We start from the raw sequence: 27,704 nt of genomic DNA, 5'->3' as shown, positions 1-27,704 counted from the left end.
GCTCTCCTCTGCCTCAGGCTCCCACGGGGAGGCAGAGGACCTCGGCCCCCCGGGGCCCGCGTCCACAATTCTTGCTGCCCCACGTGGGGCACAGCCAGGAGGCTCAGAATCCTGGGGCCCACTGAGAAGGTGACAGGGCCTGTGGGGGCAGGAGGAGCCTGCAGGATGGGTGCCCGGTGCCCCAAGGGCTGGCATGGGTCTACCCCCTGCAGCTTTTCTGGGTGGCTCTCAAATATCTGGGCAGAGGTTTGTGGGGAGGATGCTACCTGGAGCTTTTGCATCTGTGGGGACTGTGTGTGTGTGTGTGTTTGGGTGTGGCTGGGCCAGTTTTTGCTTTTGTCCAGATGAGTGAGATTTGCTATCTAGGCAGGACTTGTGCTTTCCTTGCTGAATCTGTGGAATGGAGCTGCTGGGGTTTACTCAGGGCCAGGAGCCCCACTGCATTTTAGGTCCAGAGAGGACCTGGTGGGACTCGGGGTGGGGACAAGTAAGCTGAGGGCTGGGGGTGGAGGAGCAGCCAATGTGGCCGGCAAGGCCAGGGAGAGCGAGGGGAGAGAGGGCAGGAGTGCTCCCAGGAAACCTCAGTGCAGAAGCAACTCCAATGGCAGCTCCCTCCTCTCCTTTAAAAAGCCACAGGGAGCCTCTTAAAAGGAAGCCCTGGGTGGACTGCTCTTAAGTGCGCTCAGAAAAGGTTTTTAGAAGCACAAAGTATGGTCTGGATGACACATTTCTGGAGGGCAAGGACTGTCTGAGGTCCATTGGCTGGGCATGCATTGAGGGCTGCGGGGTACCGGCATTGTCCCCAGCACGAACCCAACTTCTTTCCTGGAGTGTCCATTTTCGTGGGGGAGAACAGTCAAAGAAAACGTCATACGGGGAAAAAAAGAAAAAAAAAAAAGAAAAAACCCCAAACAAAACATCATACGGAGTACTTAAAAGATAGAGTGGAGAAAAATAAAGCAGGGAAGGGAATGTTGGGTGGAGGGTGCTCAGGAGAGGCCTCACTGAGAAGGTGGAGGGCATCACAGGGAAGGAACAGTGTTGCGGCAGTGGGAACAGCCAGGGTAAAGACCCTGACGTGGTGGGAGTGTGCCTGGAGGGCGCCAGGAGCAGACGGGAGGCCCATGGGAGGGGGAACCCATTGAAGCCGGAGGACTAGAGAGGGCACAGGACCAGGTAAGGTGGGGCCTGAGGGCCACAGTTGGGACTTTGGATTTTGCCTGAGTGAGCTGGGAGTCCCGCAGGGTTCTGAGTCCAGGGTTAGGGTGGGGGTGTGTGCTCAGGGAATGGGGTGTCTGACCTGGTATAGACAAGTTTATTTTGGCCTCTGGAGTGGAGGAGTTGTGGGCTCTTTCCCTGGGAGAACGTGACCACTCAGCCTGGTCCCCAAACCTGTACTGAATGGGAGGCACCTGACATTCCCCCACTTACATGCATGGGGCAAGCTGTGCTCAGCTCCTGGGCGGAATGATCCCGAGGGCTTCCTGAAGGAGGCAGTCATCCTCCCTCGGGTGGACACTTAAGGGCCGGAAGGGGAAAGTGAGTGTGAAATGGGCAGCTGGGCCATCACCTCTTGCCCCCTGATCGAGGAGGATGTTTTCCATACTATGGGGGTGCCAGCTGCTAGGCCCTGACAGGGGCGATGTGCTTGCCCAGGTCTGGCCGGTGGTTCCAGATGGCCAAGGTGCTTCTCCACCCACATTCCCACAGGGTTTCAGAGTAGCCCTGGGACAAAGGCAGGGTCTATCCTACCCATTGGATAGTGAGGACATTGAGGCCAGAATGAACCCCTGGGCAGCTGCCAGGAGACCTGGGCTCGAGTCCCCACTCCTGTGGAAGGATCTCCATCAGTGTGGTGGACTCATGGGCTCTCCCAGCCTTGCTGTTAGGGCTCACAGGGAAGACAGCTTTTGTTGACGAAATTCTGAGCTCTCATACCCACTCCTGAGCCACTGGAGACAGCGAGAGATTCAGCTGGAGGTGGGAGACCATCCCAGGTGCTTGAGGGGCTGGCCTGTGCTTCTTCCAGCAGCCCTCTTTGTGCTCAGGTGCAGGCCTGGCTGTGTGCCCAGTGTGGCCAGCAGGAAGCAGCCCCCAGGGCCAGCTTTGTGGCTTGCGGGGTGGGGAGGCTGTGGGGCCTGCACCCCTTCTCACCCAGCCCTCGCACGGGACACACCACCATCCACGCTTTGGGGAGGAAGCTACTGGGAACCTGAGAGTGAGACCTGACAAGCCTGCAGGGCCAGGAAGGGAGGTGGGGCCCATACATAACCCAGATTTGCCTGTAAAACCAAGCCTTTTGTTACAGCATGCGAGGGGGAACCCCCATCTTTATAGGTAAACTTCTGGGGCCCAGAAGGGGCACACAGGCCTGAAGCAGCACTGTGAGCCAGGACGGGGCACTGGGTGAATGGTGCTGGCAGTTCTCCATGATGGGGGGGGGCTGGGGGGCTCTGAGAGCTGGAGGGGGAGGGCAACTCTCCCTCCCTCCTTGAGCTCCCCACACCCCCACCCAAGCAAACAAAACCAAGCATTTATCTATTTGGTCTGTTCGCAAACCGCTCTCTCTACTGCCTTAATAGCAAGAAGCTTTTCTAGACTTCTGTTTTGATTTTGTAACTATACGGTGGCTTTTTAAAATAAAAACAACTTGGTCATGACTCTTAGACCTGAGTTTGACTGTCTGGGATGACGCCTTGTTTGTAATAGGCACTTGATAAAAATCTGTGGAATGGTTGAGTAAATCAGGTATTGATGAGCACTTAGGTCTGTTTTAGGATAAAACCTGTCTTCCCTGAGCCCATAGGTGGTTGCCCACCACCCCCTTTGGTAACCAGTGCCCCTGTGGCTTTCTCAATGCTCTCCCCTCCACGTCCACTGCCAAGCTCTGGTTCCTTGTCTTTTTCATTCTCTTCTCCCCTTGGCACAGACTCAGTTTATGGAGTAAGACAGTTATACAAATGCCCAGTGCTTCTGTAATGAGTCAGTACTATATCCACAATCACTTCTCACGACTGGAAATTACGAAGTCTCAGTCCAGTTTGCATTGTGTCATTACCCATTCAGCACGGGACCTCCGGCCTCAGAGCTGGCAAGTGCAGCTCTCTTAAGCAAGGCCTATTTTGAAGCAGCCCATACCCATGATAAGGGAATCTGCCTGCAAAGCAAAAATCCTCCCAAATTGTGTTTTCTGACATTTTAGCATCATGGAGAGAGTTCATGAACTGCCCGATGCTAACAGCCTGAATGCCAGAGAAGAACCGTTTCTATACCACAGGCACCTCGGCCGGCTACGTGGTGCTGGACATGGCCTCCCTTCCCCAAGAATCAGGTGCCCATTCATGAGACAGCCATACCCTGACCGCTCCAGGATTGAGAGAAGGGAGCTACTTGGGTCTTGTCTATGTTAGCAGGTGGTCACTACAAGTAGGAGAGGTATGGGTGTGGGCCACAGGAGAGGAAGGTTTGGGGCAGCAAATGCGGAGTCATGTGCACACACCCAGGACATTAGAAGCAAGACTGAGACCTATGAGCCCACAGGAAGCCTGGCTTGACCAGGGACATGATTCACACGGGGATCCCTTGGGAGACCTCAGAGCTATGGGGAGATGTCTGTAGGCCAGCAGCCTGGGCTTGGCATCCTTATCCAAAAGGAAAGAACCACAAAAGGCTTAGAAAACCCAACACCCCTGATCATTAAAGAGGGGCCTGACTCCCATCATCAGCGCCAAGTTCCAAAAGCTACCCCAGAGCCATTTCGCTCCAGGCCCTGGGCTCACGGTGCCCCTTCCCGCACCATAGAGAAGAAGGTCAGCTGCACTCCAACTCTAGATTTTTGAAAAATTTATTTTATACCCTTAGAAGCTAAGAACTCTGCCACTCATGAACCAAATTTAGGATTAAGAGTCTCCCCTAGTTTATCTACTTCCTTTTGAAATTTTATAAACAAGATTTTGTACATAAGAGGTAGCAGAGGAAAATTCCAGTCTGCTTGTTCCAAGCTCAAAAGGTAACTGCACACATCTCAATGTTAGCAGGGAGGGCGGGGCAAGACAGGGGAAGTCCGAGGACACGATGCTCTGGGTCCTACCGTTTCTTCTAGTTGCCAGTGACCGTGTGAGTACTCCAGGAGAAGTCGTGGGCAAGATACCCGCTGGGCTGCTCGTTTGTTTTCCTTCCCAGATGCCCCCGAGGGGCAGACGCGGCACCCTGCGGTGGGCCTTGCGAAGGGAGCATCTTGAGAACACACAGCATTGAGTTAGTTGTGCAATTCCTACTCAATGTGCAGACCATTTTGAAAGATTTATAAAAACATCTTCGTCCAAAAAATTGGCAGTAAAAATGACAACTCTTCCAAGGTAAGCCTGTCGTAATTGTCACTTTGTTGTACATTAAAAAAAAGTCATCAGCAGGTTAGCTGTAGTCTGCAGCCGCTGGAAATCAAGTGGTTCCTGGCAAAGAGGAGGTGATGGTCATTGCAGCAACAACACAATCAAACTTAACCAGAGTGTATGATGCACAGCAGTGACGGGTGATCCTGATGGAGCCTTACAGTGAGGACGGCAGGTGCCGGGGTTGGTGGGAGGCATTGTTTCCATAGGAAATAAGGGACTAGAAGTGGCAATTTCACTCCTGAATTTGGGCTCCTGAGAGTGCAGCTGCCAGCGATGATATCCCAACACAGATCATCACTGGCATTTCAAGGTCATGTCCTACACAATCGTTCTGTGAGGATGGGGGTGGAGAGAAGACCGGGCGGGGGCGTGCTAGGGAAACAGGAGGACATGGGAGTACTGAGAACTCAAAATCAATGTTAAAACATCACATTTGAAATTCCAAGAACAGCAGAACCATGTACAATTTGCCAACTCCTTCTGACCAATTTTCTGAGGACGCAGTTCTGCTCTTAAACGCCGCCCTATCTGCACCGTGTCCTTGACAAAGGACATCGCTAGGCTGCGGGGGCTGTAGACACACGTACAAACTGGTTTGGCTGCACAGTTAACTCACGTTCAGCAGCGAAGGGCCTGGGGCTGGAGTGCACTGCGGTGAAAGCTGTCTGTCCTGTTGCGTGTCCACACAATGCGGAAGCCACCAAAAAGGCACTTTGGGGCTGGCCACGCCTCTTTAACTTGGCAAATCTAACTGACAGGGGCAACCTGGCACGTCCTAAGCTTCCTCAGTCCACCACGGGGAGTTGGAAACAAGGCAGAACACGTAACTAAAGGCAAAATAGGGCGGAAAATGGGTGTAGAAACTCAAAATACAAAATGTACAAAATACATGAAATCCATTGGCAGATCCCCTGTTCCCTCTGGAGGAAGGGAAGCTGGTATCTAATTTGAAGTATGTGGATGGTGACTATACTTGGGAAATACCAACAAAATGGACAGTTGTTCAATTACTTTCTGGTTATTTCTGGGAAAACAAATCTTATCTCTTTTGGTGTTCATTAGTAATGTTGAAGAGAAACAAAGTGTCAAGTTCCTTCTCCACATTAAAATTACTACAACTCACAGAGCAGCGTTTCTCAACTCAAATATTTAACCTCATATACAACCAGTACCAAGGGTTTTAGTAACTACATTTTAAGCAAAAGCAAATGATTGTGGATCACATGATTTAAGACTACAGTTTATTCAATATGTCTCCAAGCATTAAAAAGATGATTTTTATGAAGTCAAACTCAGTAAGATTATAATTTAAAGTGCTTTTTATTTTGCTGTTTTCCAGATTTGGGGAGAAATTCTGTAACTTCTTTAGTGACTGATGTCGAAGAATGCACCTTGTATTTCTGGAGGACTTTTTTTTTTATTGCTCTTTTCAACCTCAATTATATCAGAAATGTATGTTAAAGAGCATAATAAATTTCCCAATTTTTGATCCTGGTAACATTTCATCAAGATCCGACTTTATGCCCAGGGCTCTCATCCTGACCCGTCTGAAATTCTATACAAATAGGGAGACATATTAAATACAAAGGTCTGTGTAAACGGAGTTCTTTAACTACTATTTTACAATGAAAAGGAATTTTATCACCTATCTTTACATCATTTTAAATTGGATATTCCTAGTCAATGTTACTGCAAGATTAAAAATTTGCCCCCACATATCTAAAGGCAGCTTGCTTTTTTTTTTTTAATATAAAAACGAAAGGAATTTCTTTTGTAGCATCATAGAGAAAGCAACAGCTTTACCCCATTCATTCTTATATGTTCGTGTAACAAAAAAGTCTGCCACCAGCTTTATTTCCTAGAATCTCCACAGAAACGTGAATCCCCGTGTGAACCGGGCCGCTGATCCGTGGGCAGGATTTCTCCCACGGCCAAACAGCTCCTGAACCTTCTCCAGGGGCCAAGAGTGCCTTCTTTAAAAACCCACACTCCTCTGGGATCACGGCAGGCTCCCTAGTCCAAGCTGCAGGCTCTTCTAAAGGGCTCAAGGGTGAGAATCTGATTTCAGAACAGCGCTGAGCACCCGGGAACCGAGCTGTGACTCCTCACTGTACGCTGGGTGTGTCTGTTCCTTTAGGGATCCACGTCGTCAAGGTCACTTCTCAACTCGCCAATCATCATGGGGGACTCTGAACCCTTTGAGAAAGAGAAGGAGGTTCACTTTATGCACAGTAAAGTTAGAGAAAAGCTTCTCCATGCCCGCTGACCTGTGTTCGGTAAATGAGTGCATTTAACAACAGAAGACTTATTGAAGAGTAATAAAACAGAGCTCTAAGACCTTATATCTGAGAGTTCCCGATTATGCAAACTCTGATTTCCATGTTCTCCCACAGTCACCGAAGGCACCCAGCAACCTGCCTCAGGTGACTGGGCTACCAGGCAACAGGGCTGCAGAGCTTGTGAGAACTTGGGGGGACCATGACGGAAGGGCTGCTGGAGATGACTCTGGGTCACTCCTGAATTCTGCCTCCGTCACCAGCTGTGTGGTGTTTGGTTTACACGCTAATGAAGTTCTGAATGCCTGCCATGTGTCCTGGGACTAGCTGGTGGTGGGGGTGGGGAAGGAACAGGGACTCTGCGAAAGGACAGGTAAAGGCGAGTGGGAGATAGACGTGGGGTTGGGGGGGAATGGGGGAGGCCTAAGGTGGAAAGAAAAAAGGGCATTTGATAAACTACAAGTAGGCCACTGGTGTCTGGAAGTCAGAAAATGAAGGGGGCAGAGGTGGGCAGGGGCCCCATCAAGCAAGACCGTGAAGATTCTGGCCTTTACCCTGACAGCAATGGAAAGCCGTACAAAGTTTAAGCAGATGAAGTAGAGGGAAGCAAGGGCGAGGCAGGGGCTTCTTAAAAGCCCCAGGATACCAAGGTGCTTAAGACAATGGAACAGAAGCCCAGAGAGATTTAAATGGTCAGCCTGGCGGGACTGAGAATGGACTGCAGCGTGTCTGGGGCACAGGGTGCCACTGATGACAAGACACAGGCAGAGGCCTGCTTCTGTGGGAGTGGATGGAGGCATCGGGCATGGCGGGTGCGAGCTGTCTTTGAGGAACGGAGCTGGGTTGTCTTGAGTGGCACCCGTTAAGAATCAAGTTGGTGGAGATGGAGAAAGAACGGCTGGGGGGAGGGTTGGGTTGGAGGAAAGCTGGGAGAGTGAGGTGCCATGGAAGCCCCGGGAAAGAGTGTTTCTAGAAGGCAGGAGTGGCCATCAGGGTTGGATTCTGCAGAGTGCTCCACTACCATAAGGCCTGAAAAGCCTACTTGTCACCCCAACCGCTGAGCCAGCCACAGGGCAGGGAGCCTCTGGGAAGAGGGTGAAGGAAGAGCAAGAGGGAAGAAACTGCAAGTCTGGACAATTCTTTGGAGAAGTCTGGCTGTGAAGAAGGGGAAAGGAGGCAGGGGATAAGAGGGAAGAAGAGATTTTTTCAAAGGACGAGGGAGAACGGAGTGTGTCCAAATGCTGTGGGAGGTGTACAGATAGGGAGGGGATCAGGGAGGGGATCAGGATGTGTGTGTTTGTGTTCACATGCACGTGCACCCACGCTCGCATGGACTGAGTCTGGCAGCTGCAGGAGCTCCTGTCCTATAGCCATTATGTTCTCTGCAAACAAAGCACGTGAGGAGGTAAGCTGCTGAGCAGCACCCTGGGTTAAACCGCGTCACAGTGCTGCGCCTCTGTGTCCCTTCTGGAAAGTCAAGGTGACAGGGACCTCATGGGGTGGTTGGGAGGATCTAAAAGGTTAGAAAAGGCATACACGACATCAACAAGATTCATTTAATGAGGTCTCTGTGCCAAGCACTGTGGTGAACTCCAGAGAAGGCCGCCCTCACGGCACACACCATCCCGGTCATGCCCGCTTCACCAGTGTGTGCTGTGGATACATCTCATTCCTTTTTCCACTAGACGGAGCAGTACTGAAAATATATATATATTTAAACAAGCCTAAAGGTATTCTTCGACTCCCCCGCAAGTGGGTATTTCAATGGCCCTTCAAGGGTCTGTGTTTCCAGGAAGGCTGATGAGAGCCAGAGATGGAGGGGGTGATTTGTGGCACCCTGGCAGAATGAAGAGAACCCACCCAGGAGGAACGCTGCTGCATCCGGGCTGATCAGGCCCACCTTCGAGGCGTTGCCCACCAGACACTGAGGTGAGAGCCCTGTGGTAACTTTACTCGGCAGCACTGTTCCACTCTGCAAGCACACTGCTGGTGAGCCTCGGACAGGGACCACGAGGTGGGGAGTGGGAGGGCTGGTGTCTCCTTTTCTCCTTGGTTATGGAAAACTTCAGAGCAGGTGGGGCCCTTTCCCATGAGGACGTGGGCCCAGCTATACCTGTTGTAAATGTCTGTCTCCGTTCTCATTGGCGGGACTGCTCTCTGACCCGTTACTGCTTCCAGACTGCTCTTTCTCATTCAGCAAAGCTGTGGCATAGGCTAACGTGTCCTGTGGGAGATTGAAACACGAGAGGAGAAAGTCAGGGGGTATGCGGTGGCAGCAGTGCTACTGAAGACAACGACCCTCCACTTGATCTTTGGAGACGGTGGGAGCCTCCAGGTGGTGCTCGCCCAGCAGCCACCAGCACAGCCCTCAACCTCTGTAACCCTCAATGCTTTTCTTCTGGCACAGTTTGCCACCTGCCCAACAACATGCTTTCTCTTCACAGAAAATTTACCTCTTCTGTCCCTTCTCATTTCTTATTTTTAAAGATTTTACTTATTTGTCAGAGAGAGAGAGAGAGAGAGATAGTAAGCACAAGCAGACTCCCTGCTGAGCAGGAAGTCCGACACAGGACTTGATCCCAGGACCCTGGGATCATGACCTGAGCTGAAGGCAGATGCTTAACCCACTGAGCCACCCAGGCGCCCCAGCCCCTTCTCATTTTTAACCTACACCTCTCATCTCAGAGGCCGTGGCTTCTGAGAAATGCACTGAAAATCCTATCTCTGGGATTTAAAGCCACACAAAACAGAAAGAGAAGCCTCACCTGAGCTGAAATTGTTCTCTGAAAGGTTTTTCCAGTTGATGTTTCATTAGAGACATTACTCTGTGGTGTCCAGTAATGTTCTGACATCTGAGATGGGAGGTCAAAAACGCCATCAGAGACAACAAACAAGCCCACGTGAGCCATCATTACTACCACTAGATACTCAACTATAAAACGCGTCTAACACAGCACACAGATCCACCCGGATCCTCTGTCACACTGGGAGGATCTCACGTCGGCTCTCAAGAGTTCAGTGAACCACTGTGTGTCAGATTATTACCCCTGCTCTCCCACCTACCAAGTTCAGACACTGTATTAAGACATGAACTTCATGCGTACAGACAGGTTATCAACTGTTCTGAAAAAGGTTGAAGTCTGAAAGTAACTCTGAGGCCAGTCTCCAGATGGAGAGACTGTCCCTGACAAGCAGCACCCCGGGTTAAAACACGTCACGGTGGTTTAAGTGCTTCTTGGGTGACAGCCAGCAAAGCTCAAGGGGCAGTTACCTTCTTCTGCAGCCACTGCACAGCCCAGCTCCAGTGGTGTGAGTTCTCCTTGAAGTAGTCCTTAGCAGCGGGGCACCTGGGGTGGGGGGTGGGGGTGGGTGGGATCTGTATTAGCCAAATGCTTGCCTTGTCAATACCCTTATTTCAATTGTTCTACCTTTTCATTTTGATACACAAATGCTACTTCCACTAAATTTCAGTTGTCTATGAAGTTTTTACTTGGAATACGTTCTCACATGTAAACGTTGAAAAGCAGAAAAAGGTTAAATTTGTAGTGAGAAATCTTATCTAGAAGACCTCATCCACTCAGTTCTATCATAATTCGAAGACAGAAACTAAAAAATAAAACAAAAAACCCCCTAGTTAGTCCATTTAATAAGAGAAATAATTCTTGAAAGAATCAAACTAGTCTTTACACTTCTGTGACTTGGCTAAAAATGATATTGGGGGAAGAACAACTTTAAAGTGTGGTCCTGGAGAATTTTTACTTGCCCACTCAGAAGTTGTCCTTCACATTCAAAAACAGTACTGATGGCGATACTGTGCGTACAGAATGGAGGGATGGAGGACACGCTTCAGACGTACCATGCGGCCCCACCACGATTTGGAAATGCCACTCAGGCAAGTACTTATGCTGTCACGCCGCCAACATCAAGCCTAGAAATGCACCCACCATTGCGGCAGGATGGTCTCCACCTGTGTCCACAACACTATGTCATCCAGAAAATGCACGTTCATGCGTTACTTCGACCAGGCTCTCAATTCATCTGTTGAGGACACTCACATACAGCAGCTTGGGCTCAACAGATTTCTTATTTTGGCACAAACCCAAGGACGGCAATCCTCATGCTTAAGAATCAGGAAAAATCTGGAGCAAAATCAGTGAAGCTGTACAGAAGGCTGGGTGGGGACTCAGCAGCGGCCACGCAGTTACTCTGCTCCCACTGGCCCCGCGTGCTCCACAGGGGAGTTGAGGCAGCTGGCCACTAAGGCTCATTCTAACTCTGAGAACCTCTACTTTCCAAGTGGCGGTGGACTAACAAATGCGCCAACAAAACGTGGTATAGCCGTACAAGGGGGCAGGATTCAGCCTTAAAAAAGGAAGTTCGGGCACAGGCTAGAACACAGATGAACCCGAGTGCATCAGGCTTAAGTCAAATAAGCCAGGCACAAAAGGACAAATCCCGTGTGACTCCACTTATCGAAGGTACCCGGAGTCGTCAAATTCATAAAAAAGTAGAAGGGTGGTTGCTGGAGGGATAGGGGACAGGAGTGGGCAGTTAGTGTTGGGTGGGGACAGAGGTTCAGTCTGGGAAGATGAAGAAGTTCTGGAGATGGATTGTATGATGCTTACACAATAACGTGAAGGTACTTAAGGCCACTGACGCGTACACCTAAAGATAGTTAAAGTGACAAACCTGATTTTGTGTATATTTTGCCACAATTAAATACAAAAAGAACCTCTGCCTTGAAAGCCATCAGCCTGTGCTCAAGTCCTAGCTCTAACAGCAGGCACAGCGCTCACACCACCCAAGACGTGGGACTGACAGAGTCTAACCTCACAGAGCTGTCTCTGTGATTAAATGAAAGGAAGGCAACGTTACTTCATAAAGTGCCTGGGTTCCTGAGTCTGAGTAGCTATAACACGATTCTGTCTCTTGAGAGACTGTTTTGAAAGTGGAGACCTAGAACGTGATGGAGTTGGTAGTGAAGTTACATTGCTGGAAGCTATCTCAAGCAAAACTTCAGGGACTCTTGCTGTGAAGGTCCCCGAATCTGCCTTGCTTCCTGCCTTTCCCACATAAGGCCTGCTGGTTTGGCTCTTTTCTTGGATTCCATTAGATCTGCGGCTCCTCTGACACCCCTCCTCACATCTCTTCGAGATCTTGTGAACAGCTTTCTGAACCATCCAAGCAAGCATGCTCTGAGTCAGGCTCTCTAGGAACTAACCAAGGGAGATTTTTTCCCTGGTAAATAAACACACCATTTCTTCCCCTGCAATTGGAGTCAATACTTACTTTTGAGCAAGAGTTACGAGAAATTTGACACACTGGTAGCAGCGACTGCTGTCCACGTGGTTGCTGTGGTGCATCAGGGCTGAGCAAAGAGAAGAGGGAATTGTGACAAGAAAGCACAACGCGGAAAGTTGTGTCCCCGTAACACCGCTTATCCTGAACATTCACAATCAGCTGGTTTGAGCAGCAGAGAGGGCATGCAACTAAAAGCATGGCGGTGTGGCCTCAATGGGATCCCCCAAATTCTAGTGGGCAAAAACACTGCTCTCGATGGTATTCCAGAAACGTATGTGGGAGTGGAAGTTTGCCTTTTGGAAGAGCCAAAAGGAGCTCAAACCTCCACAGCTGATTACTCAGAGACCTCCGAACTTTTCCATGCTCCTGACAAAAGAGTGGTCACAACACTTTCAGTTTGATAAATGGTAATTTACGGTATTAGTTCGGTTCAACAAATGCTTCCTGCTCTGTGCTCTGTGGATATAAGAATAAATAGTCCTTGATGTGGGTCTGGAGGTCTGGAGAAGCTGGGTACCACCTGGAGGCCTGCAATGTTGCAGCTACACAACTTTGTAGCTCATATTTCTTTGCTGCAATAAGAGGAGGTCTTCAATCTCTTGCCACAGAGCAAATTCTAGAATGACTCAGATTAACTGGCAATACTGGCGGGGTGGTGGGTGTTGGAGAGGATGGTTTCTAATCACATTTTTTCTAAGAAAGAGCTCATTAAAGCCACTTTAGCCTTCTAAGAAGAAAATTGCAAAAAGATTTTATGAGTGGTAAGAGAAATTTGGATGCATTCATACCACAGGTAAAACAACAAAAACAATCCTATTTTATGAGCTTGACGCCATTCTGAGCCTGAGCTTTTTCTCTCCCCGAAGGCTGCAGAGCAGACTGAAAGATTTCTGGCCTCGGAAAGTAGCCTTTAGCTTGTTGAAAACAGTACAGCACCCCTGACTCTTAGCTGACCCAGTAACAGGAGCCCCGGCTGCACCTTGCTGACTCAAGGGGGACAGCTGTCCAGCTGGTAAGATCCTCTGACTTCACGTCTCCTGACCAGAATGCGGAAGCCCACGGCCAACAGACCTCTCCTGGAGCCCTTGCTGACTAGCGCTGGGGGGACCGGTCGGGGAGGAGGCCAGCCAGAACAACGGGCTTCCTGGCTGTGGGTGTGCTACAGACATTTCTCAGGAAGGCCAGGCTACTTGCCTAATAATCCATTTTCTGTCTCAAATACAAATTTGACTCGCTCCACTTGTATGGGATCTTCAATGACCTGTGATGGAAGGAGACAAAGGTTGGTAAATGAATGAAGGAACTTGTATGAGGCCACTCACTGGTGCCTTTAAAAAATGATTCTGTTTAAGAGATTAATTTAGTTCCTAACTTAACAAAACCCAACACAGACGAACAACAACACGTCACTGGCATATATCTCAACAGCATCTTAAATTTTATTTTATTATTGTATTTTGTTTAAGTATAATCTACTCCCCAACACGGGACTCAAACTCTCAACCAAATTTTAAACTAAAGATGAAAAATGATCAAGTAATAGTTGAAGACCCATTCATTTCCAGTCTCTGTGTTCTTACCTCTACAGTTCTCCACAGAAGCTACAGTGGGCTACAAAGATGTGTATTTCATGATCCCAAGGATAAGAGGTTTAGGGTCTAAACTGTTTACTGAAACCCTGTTGGGAGTTTTGCTACAATATAGGCTCTTCACACTGCTAGGAGGTTTATGCCATGCCACACGGGGCTGGAACTGTGTCCTGCTCATGGCCGGACTTCTAGTGCCTGGCACTGACCTGTGCACAGGGCGGTAAGCTCAGTGGTTTGCTGCTGAGCAGACGAACAATGTGCAGTCCTTCTCCAGAGGAGCAACAGTCTTCTGTATTTTGTCAAAGTATTAGGACCAAATAGGAGGTAAAGGGCCAGAGAGACAGGCTTTTTATAAATGCCATCAGTGATGTCTTTTCTTGTTCGGAAGTGTTTATTAAATGCCCACCCTGTGTCCAGGACTCTCGCTCTGTTTAGAGAGCCCTGGGCCAGGTGCTCGTCAGCTCACCCAGTCATCAAAGTCTACTGTTTCTCTTTCCCAAACACATGGAGACCTGTCCCTTGCCGCTTCTGCCCTGTGTCTCCTCAGTCTGTGATTTCCAGTTTACTGCCACACACAACTCTGTGGTCTTTCCGTTCCAACATGAAACGTCCTTCTTCAGTCAGGCCTTCCAAACAAGTGCCAGCAGAAGCTTTCTAACCTAAATCAAGTCATGTCACTTTCTTGTTAAGGTCTGCCTATAGCGCTCATCAGTAACAGCAAAGGTTGCAAAATGAAATGTCTACAGAGGCCAAAACGAGAAGAAACGAACACAGTGGGCTAGGCATGATGGTACTGAGCAGTGAGGACAGAGGGGGACTGGGCAGCATGTACCTGATCAGAGGGTAGCGAGAGCTAACTGGTCAAGGTGAGTGGGGCAGGTGGGAAATGAGACCAATTCATTACACTACCTGGTTTCTCAAGATAGGCTAGAAGCCAGAAATTACAAAATTTTGGGTCAAATAAAACAGGCATACAGGCAGAACCTGGCCACCCATGTGCAACCATGGGTCTACGGGTAAAAGCCCACACATTCTGGGTACAGGCAGCCTTTCTTGATCTGGTCTGGGCTTTTTTCCCCAAGCCCTTATCAATTCCCTCTTCTCCTGGTCATGCCATCTACTTACTTATAGTGTCTGTACACCAGCTCTGGTGGCCAGCCTGGGCTCTGGAGCCAGCTGCTTGGCTCAAATCCTGGCTCTATCACTTTAATTCGACGGTGGCCTTGGGCAAATCCCTCCACTTCAATAAGCAATTCACTGCTTACGACTGAATTTTCCCCTGCTTTTCATACTTCTGAAACTGGGACGCATCCTACAGTCAATTACATTCCGGTTTCGTGGCCTGGAAGTAGTATTTTTAGTAGCACATAGAGAGTCGATGGTGTCTTAGATTTGCATGAACTGTAAAGCCAGCAATTTTCCTCTGACGGTTATCATGAGGTTTAAAGGAGACAACGTCTGTGAGCAGCACGGTCTCCCACGCAAGGTGAGGCTGTCCACGTGCCCTGGTTCTCTGCACTCTCCCTCCCGGACTTGTCCAGCTTCCTCCCTGGTCTCCTACCTCTCGCCTCTCAGCCAGGAGTAACAAACCTGACTGGCCTACAGAGGGCTCACTAAGTGCAGACCAATCCAGTGCAAAATGATACAAGGACACACCCTTTCTGTTTGCAAACACGTGCTAACTAGTAAATTTAATCAGTAGCACAAGAGGATCAGAACATCTTTCACTTACCAGTATCTCATGAAGCAGCTGGAACGTATTCTTTAACTCATGGGGTGGAGCTGTTTCCAGCTGGTTCTGAAATATTTTTTAAAAGCATAAAGATTCCAGTGAGTCTTCAGGCGCAAGCCCATCAGAGTGGCCCGCAACAGGGCTGGCCTCAAGCTCTACTTCTACCACTGTCACTTGCCCTCATGGGGCCCCAGTTTGCCTGCGTGCTAAACCTGGGACTAACGCAGGCTCCAGGACTGCAGCACTGTCACCCTGGACTGTGACATGAGGGAGGAGAGAGGAAGGAAGGCAGAAAGGAAAGGAGCCTTTTTCAGTGAACAGGCCCAGGTATCTTTTGTGTCGTTCACACGTGTCCTACTCTCTTTTCCAGGACACGTGCTCTGCGGTGAGCATGCTAGGAGAGACGCATGTAAGACAAGTCCGCTTATGACACAGAAAACTCTGCCAAGATGCCCAAGGACAGTGTGAGGTTTCATAAGAGGCATGTGCTGTGCACTAACCGGCCTCGTGGGACTGTGGGCGATGGCACAGTGTTACAGCATCACCCTTCTGAGGGGCCAAGGCCGCCACAAAGGAGGCACCCCGAATCTTTACCCTCTGTGAGGTTAAGTCATGCTTCGCCCCCACTTCATGGACAAGAACCTTGCCTGAGGTCATGTAATTGTGAAGGGTAAGAAGAGACACTCAGGCACCTCTGATTGGGGCTGCATGGGAAGAGGCTGAGGGCAGACACATTTTACTAAGACCCTGAACACACAGTCCCCGATCAGCCACTGCCTGTTTGCACTATATGTGTCACTATGACAAACCCCAGGGCAGGTACGAAGGCGTGGCAGAGACCCCCTGGGCAGGGATGACTACAAACGGAGTACATTCACAGAGAGAGGCCTGCGAGGACACATGCCCAGGTGACAGTACTGATCCCCAGGGAAGGGTGGACAGGGGACAAGGTGGGTTGGTGGTGGTCCACGTGGACTTTGGCCTTATCTCTGTGTTTTAATTTTTCACACACATAAAAATATGCAGACAGGTATTATCCATGCAATTCAAAATTAAGGATGAAAAATTAAAAAACCAAAACCCAATAAAAGTATGCACAGGCTTAAAGGTTTTTCTGGTGATACCTAGAAAGGCAGTGAACAACATGGTTCAGAGCAGAGTCCAAGAGCCAGACTGCTGACGTTCAAATCCCCACTCTGCCACTTATCAGCTGTGTGACACAGGGCAAGAGTCACTTACTCTGAGCCTCGGTTTCCTCAACGGTGAAATGGTGACGAGGACACTATTTACATCACAGGACTACTTGGGAATTGAGTGCGGGAAATATGTACTATGCCTGAACAGTGCTCAGTGCAGCGTATGTAAGAGTGATCATAACTCTGACCAAACCTTCGTGATGAACTTTGTCGTTATTTCAGATGGTAAGAAAAACCTACTTTTGATTTTTTTTTTTTTTTTAATTTGTTTGACAGACAGATCACAAGTAGCAGACAGGCAGGCAGAGAGAGGAGGAAGCAGGCTCTCCACTGAGCAGATAGCCTGACTTGGGGCTCGATCCCAAGACCCTGAGATCATGACCTGAGCCGAAGGCAGAGGCCTCAACCCACTGAGCCACCCAGGCGCCTGCTTACTTTCGATTTTTTTTTTTTTTTTAAAGATTTTATTTATTTATTTGACAGAGAGAGAGAGAGAGAGATCACAAGTAGGCAGAGCAGCAGGCAGAGAGAGAGGGAGAAGCAGGCTCCTTGCTGAGCAGAGAGCCCGACGTGGGGCTCGATCCCAGGACCCTGAGATCATGACCTGAGCTGAAGACAGAGGCTTAACCCACTGAGCCACCCAGGTGCCCCTTACTTTCGATTTTTAAAACGTTGCCTAGGAAAACAACCTGAAATTCGAAAACCTTTTTACAAAATAAAGGTCACCACAGCATATCATTAACTATAAAATATATTCTAAATGGTTAAAAATTAAGCCCAGTGCAAATGTGCCTCACTAGGAAGGGAATGGCTAAGTAAGTTATGGTACACAAGAAGATGACATATCCTCAGAGGTCACTTAATGATATGGGAAAATACTTAGAATGTCAAGTGAAAAAAAGACACAGAATCAGAGAGACGGAAAATTCTAATCATGTTAAAATACACGCAGAGGAAATAAAGGGAGACCTAGGACAATGTTCATGGTGACTGTTAATGATGGTGAGACTTGAAGTTCTTTCCATTCTGTATTTTTTTAAAATGAGCCTATACTATTTTTATGATTAGGAAAAGCGACAGGTTATTAAAAGGAGCCAATTGCTTGAGACCAAAGAAACACTTCCTTGGCATCTCAGTGGCCGGCTCTCGGCCCTCCCCAGGCCTCTCCGCGGTCCTACCTTAATGAAGTGCAGCATGGTGAAGGAGAAATGCTCATTACAGAAGCAGCAGTACACCACCATCTCGATGAGCGCCAGGAGCGAGCCGGTCAGCTCGCGCAAAGCAAACATTACCTAGTGAGGGAGCATAAAAGGACTCAAGTTTTCTTATGTCACAGTTAATTGTCTACATGTTGTTTCTGATTTTACCTGAAATGTACTCAAACTTAAGATCTTCAACATCTCTTCAAAACAGGCTTTCTTTGACTAACTGCTAGGGGACAAAGTCCGTCTGAACAAAACCTGCAAATGTGCACCTTTTCCCCCCAGGAGTCACTCTCATCCGATTTTCAAAGGTAAATGCCCCAAACATACGCCCCCAGCACTACATGGAAAGAATCACTGATAGATCGCAAAGTAAACTATGTTAACCTAGTAAGACAGCACCGACATGATTAAAAAACCGGTGTGACACACGGCTCATGGGTTTATCCATGTAAATCATGTTTTGGAAGAGAACTGGAGGATTAAGTTGTCAAGAGCAGGTAGCTCTGGGCAGAAGGGGAGGGGACTCAGGCCGCAGATGGGCCGCATCTTGTGTGATGCGACAGAGGGCCGTGAGCAGCCCATTCCCACACTCCCAAGGTTTACAAAACACGTGTGCTCCAGAGCTGTGGTATTCTGGGACCAGAGACATACACAAAGATGGGGAACAAACTCCTCTGATAATAAACTGAGTATCTATGATTGCCAAAGTGTCATTCACCTCCTGAGCCCTGGAGGGGAAATTTGCTGGGCTGGACCCAGAGGTCCAATCCCTGCTCGCAGAGAGGATTACCAAAAATTCTCTTCAGCTGCTCATTTCTTTCTGACATATACCCAGGAAGAAAAATTAATTTGAAAGACTCATTTCTTCTCTTAACATCAGAGTGACACACGAACTATTACAAGGGGCATTTCTCCTCACGTAGATAATAATGAGAAGAAAAAGAGAAGAGCTCCAGAAGACCAAGTACATACCTCTAATAGGTAAGGCTTCCCTTCAGACAGGAACAACAAGGCCTCTACTTCCTCGTGGAGGGGCAGCAGAGGGCTGGAGGGGGCGACGCTAATGGGCGGCCGTTGTTTGAACATTCCAGGAGCTTTAGGAGACCAAAGAAACCAAGTCTGTCTCAGATGATGTTATTTCAAGAGAGAGACACCTACAAGGTGAAGCGGTTCTCTTGAGATGCACACACAGGGCGGCTCCGTACTTAAGAGCCTACCTGTTCCCTCACGGCCTAGTGGGGGAAGATGGGCACGCAGACAGGAGGAAACGTGTACCCACTTCTCACAGTGTATGTCAGAGTTGTCAGCGCGACAATGTAGACCTCCCAAGACAATCTTTCCAAGAAGAAAAAGTATATATAGTGTATGAAAGAAAATGCCCAAACGCCTGTGAAGAGACGCCGAAGGACACACCCACTGCTCTAACAACTGCCCTCACAGACCAGCCACCACCACCTATGCTAAGCAGATCTGAGCCACAGGGAGGGGGTGAGCTGCCCCACGTGCTAGCAAACAAGGACTCGAACTCTTCCTTTCACAAACCTGGCTGCACTCACGAGTTAGGTAGACAGCCTTGTCTTTTTCAGGCTCAGGAGTCAAAGTGAAGGACGCATACTGCCTCACAGCCCGAAGGCTCCCCAGCCCTTACAGAGTGAGGACGCAGTTCCAGAGCAAAGCAGTGCTCTGGGATTTCTCGGACATGTTCCCAGCCATGCCCTATGCATGCCTGCCACAGCTGCCGGCGGTCAGAGGCCTGCCTCACAGACTGCGGCCTGTGCGAGCCATGAGCCTGGCCGCACTCTGGCTTCCCTGTCTGTGGAGGGGGACCATGGCTCACAGGCTGGTGGAGGGGATTACACACAGAGCCGAGAGCTCCATGGAAAGGCACAGCACACAGAAAACTCTGGATACTTCCCAGTTGCCTGTTGTATTGTTATTGTTATTGCTGTTGCTGTTCTGACAAGGCCTCAGAACAGTAAAAAACGTGCTACGCATGTAGATTAGGACACTGGATAAGCAGAGAGGTAACATGTTTCGGCTGCATGAAATAAGGACTGAGCTGCTGGCTTTGGGGGACAAAACAGGAAAGGCACCAACTACATCTTGCTTTCAAACACGTTTCAATGACATAAGCTACATCTGAATCCTCTTTAGCTTTACAAAGTTTTTAAATATTTTATCTGATTAATCCTCATTATACCCAGGGAATTATGTTTTTAATATTTCCATTTCTTTTTTTTTTTTAAAGATTTTATTTTATTTATTTGACAGAGAGAGATCCAAAGTAGATAGAGAGGCAGGCAGAGAGAGAGAGAGAGAGAGAGGGAAGCAGGCTCCCTGCTGAGCAGAGACCCTGATGCGGGACTCGATCCCAGGACTCCGAGATCATGACCTGAGCTGAAGGCAGCGGCTTAGCCCACTGAGCCACCCAGGTGCCCCTAATATTTCCATTTCATACTGAGGATCAGGAAGGTCAGGTGGCTTGGTCAAGTTCACATTACTAGGACACTCCAACCCATACTTGGCTATTTTCCCCACTAGATTAGCCATGCCAGGTATGGTGACGAATGAACTCTAAATCAGCCTCTAATACCAGAGTATTTTTTTAAATACTTGTATACCTTGTCCTCAAATAAATGATTTGACTTTCTCTTGCAATGAACTAGTAAAACAGAAAGAAATGTAAATGCATTAAATTTTGCATTTAATTAATGCAAATTAATTATTAATGCATTAAAACAAAAAATTTTGAGTATTCCTCAAGATCAAATAGCCGAATGGGAAGTAACATTCCTTTAACTGCTAACATTATTAGTCTCCATGCATTATCGACAAAATCACTGTCTTCATTTTTCTGCTGGATAATGACATGTGAAAGCTCACCAACGTTCCTTTGGGAAGAGACATCTGAATGCAAAACCAGTAATGCCACTGTATTATGAAGATTCCCAAATTCTCGTGCTTGTGCTGAACTCCACCGACGAATCTGCCAACAGAGAAAATAGACTGGACATTAATGTTTTGGTCAGAAATAATATGAAAAGGAAGGGGAAGGATGGGCTGGCTCATGCTATTTTGAGCCATGATTCTTTCTCAATGTCTGGTAGTAGAAGAGATCAAAACAGAAGAAACTCATGGATTTTAGGCTAGCTACAGAGTGTTTTTTCCCTGCAGACACATTAACTTGTGTTCTAAAATACTTCCATTTCTGTATTCAATCTAGGTACTGAATGCTTCTGATGTGCTGGGTAACTTTGCTGCACCACAGTATGACAGGGAAACCCCAGGAGACTGGGGAGCTGGTGCCTGGGCCCCCCTGTGCTAGTCACCATGCCAGGTGGATGTGGGTAACAGCACCTAAGCTCTCCAGGCATGGGCAGAGATTACCTACCTGCCTACTTCCTGGCTTTGAGGACCCAATGAAACATGAAAAGTGAGAATCTTTTCCACATTACATGTGCTTCATAAAGGTAAAACAATATGGAGTATATAACACTATTAATGCCATTAAATCTTATTTAAATTATGATCAGTGTCAATCAACTGCCAGTGTCACCGGAGTCCCAGAGCAGAAAGAGCGTGCAGTGAACAAAGACGCAGTGAACAAAGACACTGTGAACTGCAACGTCCTACCAGCGCAGAGAGCATGCCGTGGTGGCAGCACTTGGTAACTCTGGAGAGGGCAACAGGCAGCACGACAGGAAGCTGAGGGGAGCCCCGGGGAGCAAGGCTGTGTCCCCTCATCGAGAAAGGAACACGGGCCCATGCCATGCGTTACAGAGAGGGGAAAGCAGAGCTGGGTCTGAGTCCCTGCTCCATGACACTTCAGCTCTGTGACCTGACACAAGTCACTTCACTTCTCTGAGCTCTGATGCTTGCTTGGGATTGGGGAGGCAAATGCTTATCTTACTGAATTAGAGCAGGCACATGTGTAAAGCAACCAGCGTGCCTGGCGTCTAAGGGGCTCCGTAGGCCGCGTGTGCCGTCAAGTGCACTGTCACCCTGTTCACAGTTCAATCACCCTGTTCACACTTCTGTTCACAAACAGAAGACACAAAGTGATGGGGGAAACACGCCAGCACAGGAACTCCATGCCGGAGAGCCATCCTGGGATGCAGCTAGCCTCACGGCCACAGACTCCATGCCAGAGAGCCATCCTGAGATGCAGCTAGCCCCACGGCCACAGACAACTTCCCTCTTGTGCTCTGGCCATGGTGCTGTGTGTGCGACAGGTCCCAGGAGGCCGCACCGCCTCTCGGCCCATCCTGCCCTGTTACAGGCTCCCCCACACCAGCCACCTCTGCTAGAATAGCGCTGCCTGCACTCCCCAAGGGCAGGTAGAGACCCTTGTGCCTCTCTTTCCCAAAGGCCTATCCAACCCCCTGCTCAGAGTCCATCTTTCCTCCCCGGACACTTTTTTGACTGGTAGTCTCATTAGTCATTTCCATGATATCATCAGACTAACTTCGACCAGGAGGCTGTAAAAACAACCGAAGTCCGAAGAACTTTAAAAGCCACGTAGCACTGGCACCTGGACCCTTAGGGGATGAAGTACGTTCACTGGCACAAAGAGAAACAACGAGGCAACAAAACTGTGGCCGTCGCACAGGGCCATGGAGCAGCGGCGCTACCTGATTGTTCTGCCGGTTGGCCCCGAGGAGGAAGCTGGTCATGTGTCGCAGAGCAGAATGCCTCAGAAGAAGATCCCCAGCCCGGATACCTTGCTGTCACAAGATATCGACAAGGACAAGTTACAGATCTATCCAGACAAAAATCTGTATTAAAAACACAGTTAAATGACAAGTTTTAAGGGGTCAGTAAGTTTTTAAATGCTGTAATTTATATACAGAAAATACATGTTAAAATTCTGGAGTTTCAACAGCCTCACACTGCTTCACAGCAGGTGCCACACACACACTGAGGCCCCAGCTCTGTGCAGCCTCCCGCTGCCTGTGGTAACTACAGCTACTGTTCCAGAACTCTGGCAAGGCACACTACCAATAGATTAAGATTTTTAAGAAGGAACCCTCATACGACCACATCTTTAAATCCAGTACTGACCAGTACAAATTTTTTCCATGTGTAAAAAATTCCTTTAGACTAGAAACCTGCTATATTAGGAAAAGCTACTAGAGAAAAATCACTTACCTTTTGTACAAAAGTGTTGAATAGGAAAAAGTACTGAGCACAGTTTTTACAGTTTTCTGGGACATCTTTATCCAACAGAGCAAGTAGTACCTCCAGTAACTGATGAAGGCTTTTTAACTGGTTAGAAGAAAGATGAAATCACGTAAAGAAAAAGAATGTAAGGCAGGCATTTGTAACAGGGTTAACTGGAAGTAAATCACCGTAAGAAAAAGAGTCAAATCTGATCGATACAATCCAGTCTCAGATTCAGATGGATTTATGCTTTGGAGAGCAAAAACAGAATCATCGCTTTTATCTTCCAGGGAAAGACTGGTACTGTAGAAACAGTTAAGAAGGTAGCCTAGTCTTGTTTTCTAGATTTCGGATTCAAGGGCAGACTCTATGGCTAATGGTCACACTTTCTGTAGAGCCAATTTTCTCTCTGTGTCTTAAAAGAAAGCAGGGGGTTTAGAGGAAACACTTTTGAACCCCTCCCTCCGCTACGCTACTTCTTCACATAATCACAGATGCAAAGAATAAAAAACACAGACACAGGCATAGGGGCCAGAAATCAAGCCAATGGAGCAAATGGAGAGCAACAGCCTGACAGAATGACAACGGTAATATCAACTCAACTGTGAACTTACTTGAAAGCCCGCTGACGCCTCATGGAAAGCTTTGAAAAACATTTTATTTGTTTAGAAACCATTTTGGTTATCACAGTGCCTCTTCTTTCCCTCCCACCCCAACTGGTTTTGGACAAGTCCCTAGAAATTCATCTGTGACGGGAGAACTAAGACCAGCTTACTACTCTGGTTAGTGCCATCTCCCCTGAAGATGGTGTTCAAAGGCTTCTGAAACAGTCCCATCCGTCCTGCCACACTCATTATAAATACAGTAAAACCCACGTTTATATAGCACCTCATTTTCAAAGTACTTTACAATATAAAGTGGGTGGCCAGAGGCACCATTTCCATGATGCGGGGGAAACACACATAAAATGCATCAGCTGGAGAGCAGACAGAATTCACTGAGGCAATGGCTCGCATGCTTCTCTCCTTCACCACTCCCTTCCCTTCCTACCACCTGTGCTTTTGCCTCTAGAGGTTGGTAGACTACTATGTCATAGCCTGACCCCATCTCTAGGGAGACTGCACTAATTCTGCTTCTATCCTCTGTTTGGGTTGGCACGTGGGAGGAAGGAGGACAGTTAGAGGCCCTTATGTTAAATATTTTGGAAAAGCTCCATGGGGATTTTTCAGAACAATGGTATCTGAACTGTCCTAAGTGGCTCCCAATGACCAATTTTATATATTCTGCATCCAGGTAAGCTGAAGTTTGAAAAATGGTCCTGCTGTTTAAGCTGACTGAAAACCAGTGCCTTAGACCAAATGTCAGCATCTTTACAATTCCTGGAATTGAGACACCTTCTTCTAGGTCCTCTCTAAAGGGTGTATTTGACCTCCTTGTTCCCTCTGGGCTGAGCAAAGCTCCTGTGGCTGTCTGGTCTAACAGTGACTGCTGGGATGGGCAATGCTGACGGGTGCCGGCTACTGTAACTGGGTTAGCATCTTTTTTTAAGGGCTTGCTCAAGGTTGAACAGCAGAGTAACACCCGGATCTGAAGCAATTCCTAGAATTTACATTTAGTTCACTGAGACACACTGCCTCCAGCCAAGGTCTACAAGGAGCCAATCAGATCTGCAAATAACATTTTTCAAAGTTTTCCATGTAGTGTCAGCTGTTTGAAACAGCAAACTTGGGAAGAAGTGCTATATTGTTAGGACTTAATAACAGATTGAATAATCAGACTTACAGTATATGTCATTTATTTCCCTAAGACTTAAATTTCAGGGGATTGAGGATAGTAATAAATACCATGGTTTGTTTTCACATGTGTGGAACTGTGAATCAGAAAATAAACTGCAGAAAATAGAATTAGGAAGAAGAAATCCAGAAGAACAGGAACAAAGCCTAGGGAGTAATAGGGATCGATGAAGAAACTATCTTGGTGGCTGCTCCTGGATTGACGGCACTATTTGGGATTTGGCTGCCAATTGACGGATTTGTATCATGCAAACAGCTTAGTAGGAAAGAGACAAAGCCAAGTGAGGCTCAAAATGCCTACTGGGCTAGCCCAGAGTCTCTAGACTCAAGTTAATCTCAGTTCAGTGAAATCTAACACAGACTCTTTACAGAAGACTCTGAAAAAGCAGTGCTCTAGAAAATCCTGAAGCAGACCAGAGCAGACCTAACTTCTTAGCCTATCCTGACTCCTGGGATAGGAGGCGGCAAGGACAACGTGCCTTCTACCCTGGCATTTATCAGAAAGGCAGTCCACGGGAGGTGCGTTCTAGGTGGCAAAATTATCCTAGGTGCTCTCTCTTACTATATTATATGCAATTCAGAACACCTGGTAGGAACAGAATATATAAATAATATCCCAGAAATGAGACCGACCTTATCCTGATAAAACAAGGCACTGTCTAGGGTTTTCTCCAGAATGGTGGCCACAGCAACTCGCACTTCTCTCACACTGCACTCCAGCAAGAAAATCCTAAAATACAGAGACAGAAAAGATGCACGCTGAGAAAGCAAAATGGATTTCTATAAACCAACCTCCCACCACCCGGCCCACCTACTATTCAAGGCACAAAATCCCTCCAAGACTTTGAGTCAAGCTTCCTGAGAGCTTTGGGACACACTCACAGGCACTATGACGGAGGGAGAAGATCAAACAGGAAAATCCAGACCCTGGGACCCTGAAAAGCAGATTTTCCCCCTTCTAAAATGAGCATCTGTATAAATCTAATGGGGGTAACCAGATAAATGGATGTAAAGAGAGATGAAAGCAAAGAACCTAAAATGTAACAAATTTTGTTCATTCGTATTTCTCCCGGGGAACCCTTCCTTCCCTTTGAATTTCTCAGAGTAAGATACTAAACCTTGCCGTCAAGTGAGCCCTTCCTACTCTACCCATGCACCAGTATTTCTACCCTTTCCTTTTGCTCTCCCTCCCCAGGCCTAACTCTTAAGGAAGCATTTGCAGCCTAAGAGGTCCCACCTTCCTCCTTTCTTCATCTATGACGGTGATGACCACAGCAGTCAAGGTTGATCAGGTGCTTCCATGATCTCCAGCACTGCACACAAACTACTGTAATCCTTTACACAGGATTTACACAGCCTAGCAGGGAGAGGAGTCACTGGGAGAGGAGCCATAGGGGAGGGGAGGGGAGGGGAGCAGAGTGGTGGGGGAGGTGCCTCCTATGCAGAGGGGCGTGGTCAGGCTGGAGAGGGGTGTGGTCAGGCTGGAGAGGGGTGTGGTCAGGCAGAAGCACTGCTCTGGGGCATGTGGGGTGGGAGTGCCCCCAGAGCCTTCTCCACAGTCAGCCTTTCTTGTCCACTTCCTCAGCTCACTTGGACCTGATAACCCACACTGTTATTAGCAAAGTGAAAACCCACCTCACTTTTCACCCATTTCTTGACAGAAAGTTCTCATTATTCTGCATGAATGATTTAAGTACAGCCGAGTTCTAATGACCATGTCCTCCAGGTGCCAGCAGCAAGCCGTGCTGGTCCCCCTTTGAGGGCAGCACTGGCATTTCCTTCCTGCCCTCTCCGGAAATGTTGTTTGTTGCTCAGGCCGCGTAACCACTAATGCTACCGATTAGCGACCCAATTTGCACCAGACTCACAAGGCTGTGTGAAAATCCCCTAAGACTCTAGGGGCAATTACAAGAAAGGTAGAGATAACAAGTGTGCCTGTAATATTTGCTCTAGAGGCTTGACTGAGATACAATTCTTTCAGAGACTACCTCCAGAGGCTGCTCTACATTTCCTATCACAGACACCCGGGGCACTATGGGAATGCAGACAATTCCAGATTGTGGGGAGTTCTACACGGCAAATGACCAGTCTGCCCCTCAAAAAAATGGCATGACAAAAAAGGAGATGGTGGGGGAAAGGAACAATTACAGATTACAGAAGTCTTAAGAGACATATACAAACAATGCTTCACGTGGAGCTTGTCTGGATCCTGATGCGTACATACGCAGTGCTAAAATCAATTTTTTTTTGAGATAGCTGAGGAAATCTGAATATGGACTGGGTTTAGGGTGATATGAAAGAAATATTTTTGTTTAGTGTGATCATGGTAGAGTACTTAGTTTAAAAAAAAAACTACCTTTAGAGATATATGCAAGAAGATTTATAGTGAAATTATATGATGTCTGAGACTTACTTTACAATACTTGAAGGGAAAAGGGGCACCCAAGTGGCTCAGTTGATAGAGCATCCAACTCTTGATTTTGGCTCAGGTCATGATCTCAGGGTCGTGGGACTGAGCCCCACGGTAAGCTCTGCACTCAGTGGGGGGAATCTGCTTGGGATTCTCGCTCCCCTTCTCCCTCCGTTGCCCCCCAACCTGACTCTCATGAACACATGTGCTCTCTCAAATAAATAAATCTTAAAAAAGTAGGGGTGCCTGGGTGGCTCAGTGTGTTAAAGCCTCTGTCTTCGACTCAGGTCATGCATGATCTCAGGGTCTTGGGATCGAGCCCCACATCAGGCTCTCTGCTCAGCAGAGAGCCTGCTTCCTCCTCTCGCTGCCTGCCTCTCTGCCTACTTGTGATATGTCAAATAAATCAATAAAATCTTTTTAAAAAAATGATGCAAAAGCATTAAAAAAAAAAGTAAAATATTTGAGAGGGGAAAAAAAAAAAAAGCAGGCCTGTGAGTGAGTGGTGGGCACTGGGAGGGGCAACAAGATGGGCAAAGTGCTGGTTCTCATCTGGGTTCTCATTCTGGCTACTTGGTTGTATGTTTAAATCTTTCACAATAAAAACTTTTAAAAAGATGTAAGATATTTTCTGCTCAGTAGTTTTAA

General features: G+C 47.9%; 1 protein-coding gene across 5 annotated transcripts in view; it reads right to left on the bottom strand.

Moving 5' to 3' along the window:
• Nucleotides 1-3,828: 3,828 nt before the first annotated feature.
• Nucleotides 3,829-27,704, bottom strand: part of USP24 (ubiquitin specific peptidase 24) — a 140,253-nt gene continuing 116,377 nt past the window's right edge. For 3 of the 5 annotated variants that reach the window (XM_045996749.1, XM_045996833.1, XM_045996804.1), the window contains 13 exons: nucleotides 25,280-25,376; nucleotides 22,842-22,958; nucleotides 22,325-22,417; nucleotides 20,577-20,679; nucleotides 18,666-18,787; nucleotides 17,667-17,780; nucleotides 15,293-15,358; nucleotides 13,166-13,232; nucleotides 11,960-12,038; nucleotides 9,942-10,017; nucleotides 9,436-9,522; nucleotides 8,784-8,894; nucleotides 3,829-6,590 (listed from right to left, as the gene is read on the bottom strand). In XM_045996749.1, the coding sequence (XP_045852705.1) occupies nucleotides 6,528-6,590; nucleotides 8,784-8,894; nucleotides 9,436-9,522; nucleotides 9,942-10,017; nucleotides 11,960-12,038; nucleotides 13,166-13,232; nucleotides 15,293-15,358; nucleotides 17,667-17,780; nucleotides 18,666-18,787; nucleotides 20,577-20,679; nucleotides 22,325-22,417; nucleotides 22,842-22,958; nucleotides 25,280-25,376 (1,195 nt within the window). In that variant the 3' untranslated portion in view covers nucleotides 3,829-6,527. Of the gene's footprint in view, nucleotides 6,591-8,783; nucleotides 8,895-9,435; nucleotides 9,523-9,941; nucleotides 10,018-11,959; nucleotides 12,039-13,165; nucleotides 13,233-15,292; nucleotides 15,359-17,666; nucleotides 17,781-18,665; nucleotides 18,788-20,576; nucleotides 20,680-22,324; nucleotides 22,469-22,841; nucleotides 22,959-25,279; nucleotides 25,377-27,704 lie in introns of those variants that run through there. The other 2 variants (XM_045996874.1, XR_006817163.1) reach the window with 2 other exon arrangements.

The sequence above is a fragment of the Meles meles genome, chromosome 1 (genome assembly GCF_922984935.1).
Source record: "Meles meles chromosome 1, mMelMel3.1 paternal haplotype, whole genome shotgun sequence".
Taxonomy (NCBI): domain Eukaryota; kingdom Metazoa; phylum Chordata; class Mammalia; order Carnivora; family Mustelidae; genus Meles; species Meles meles.
This window is presented reverse-complemented; position numbering and strand designations above follow the sequence as displayed.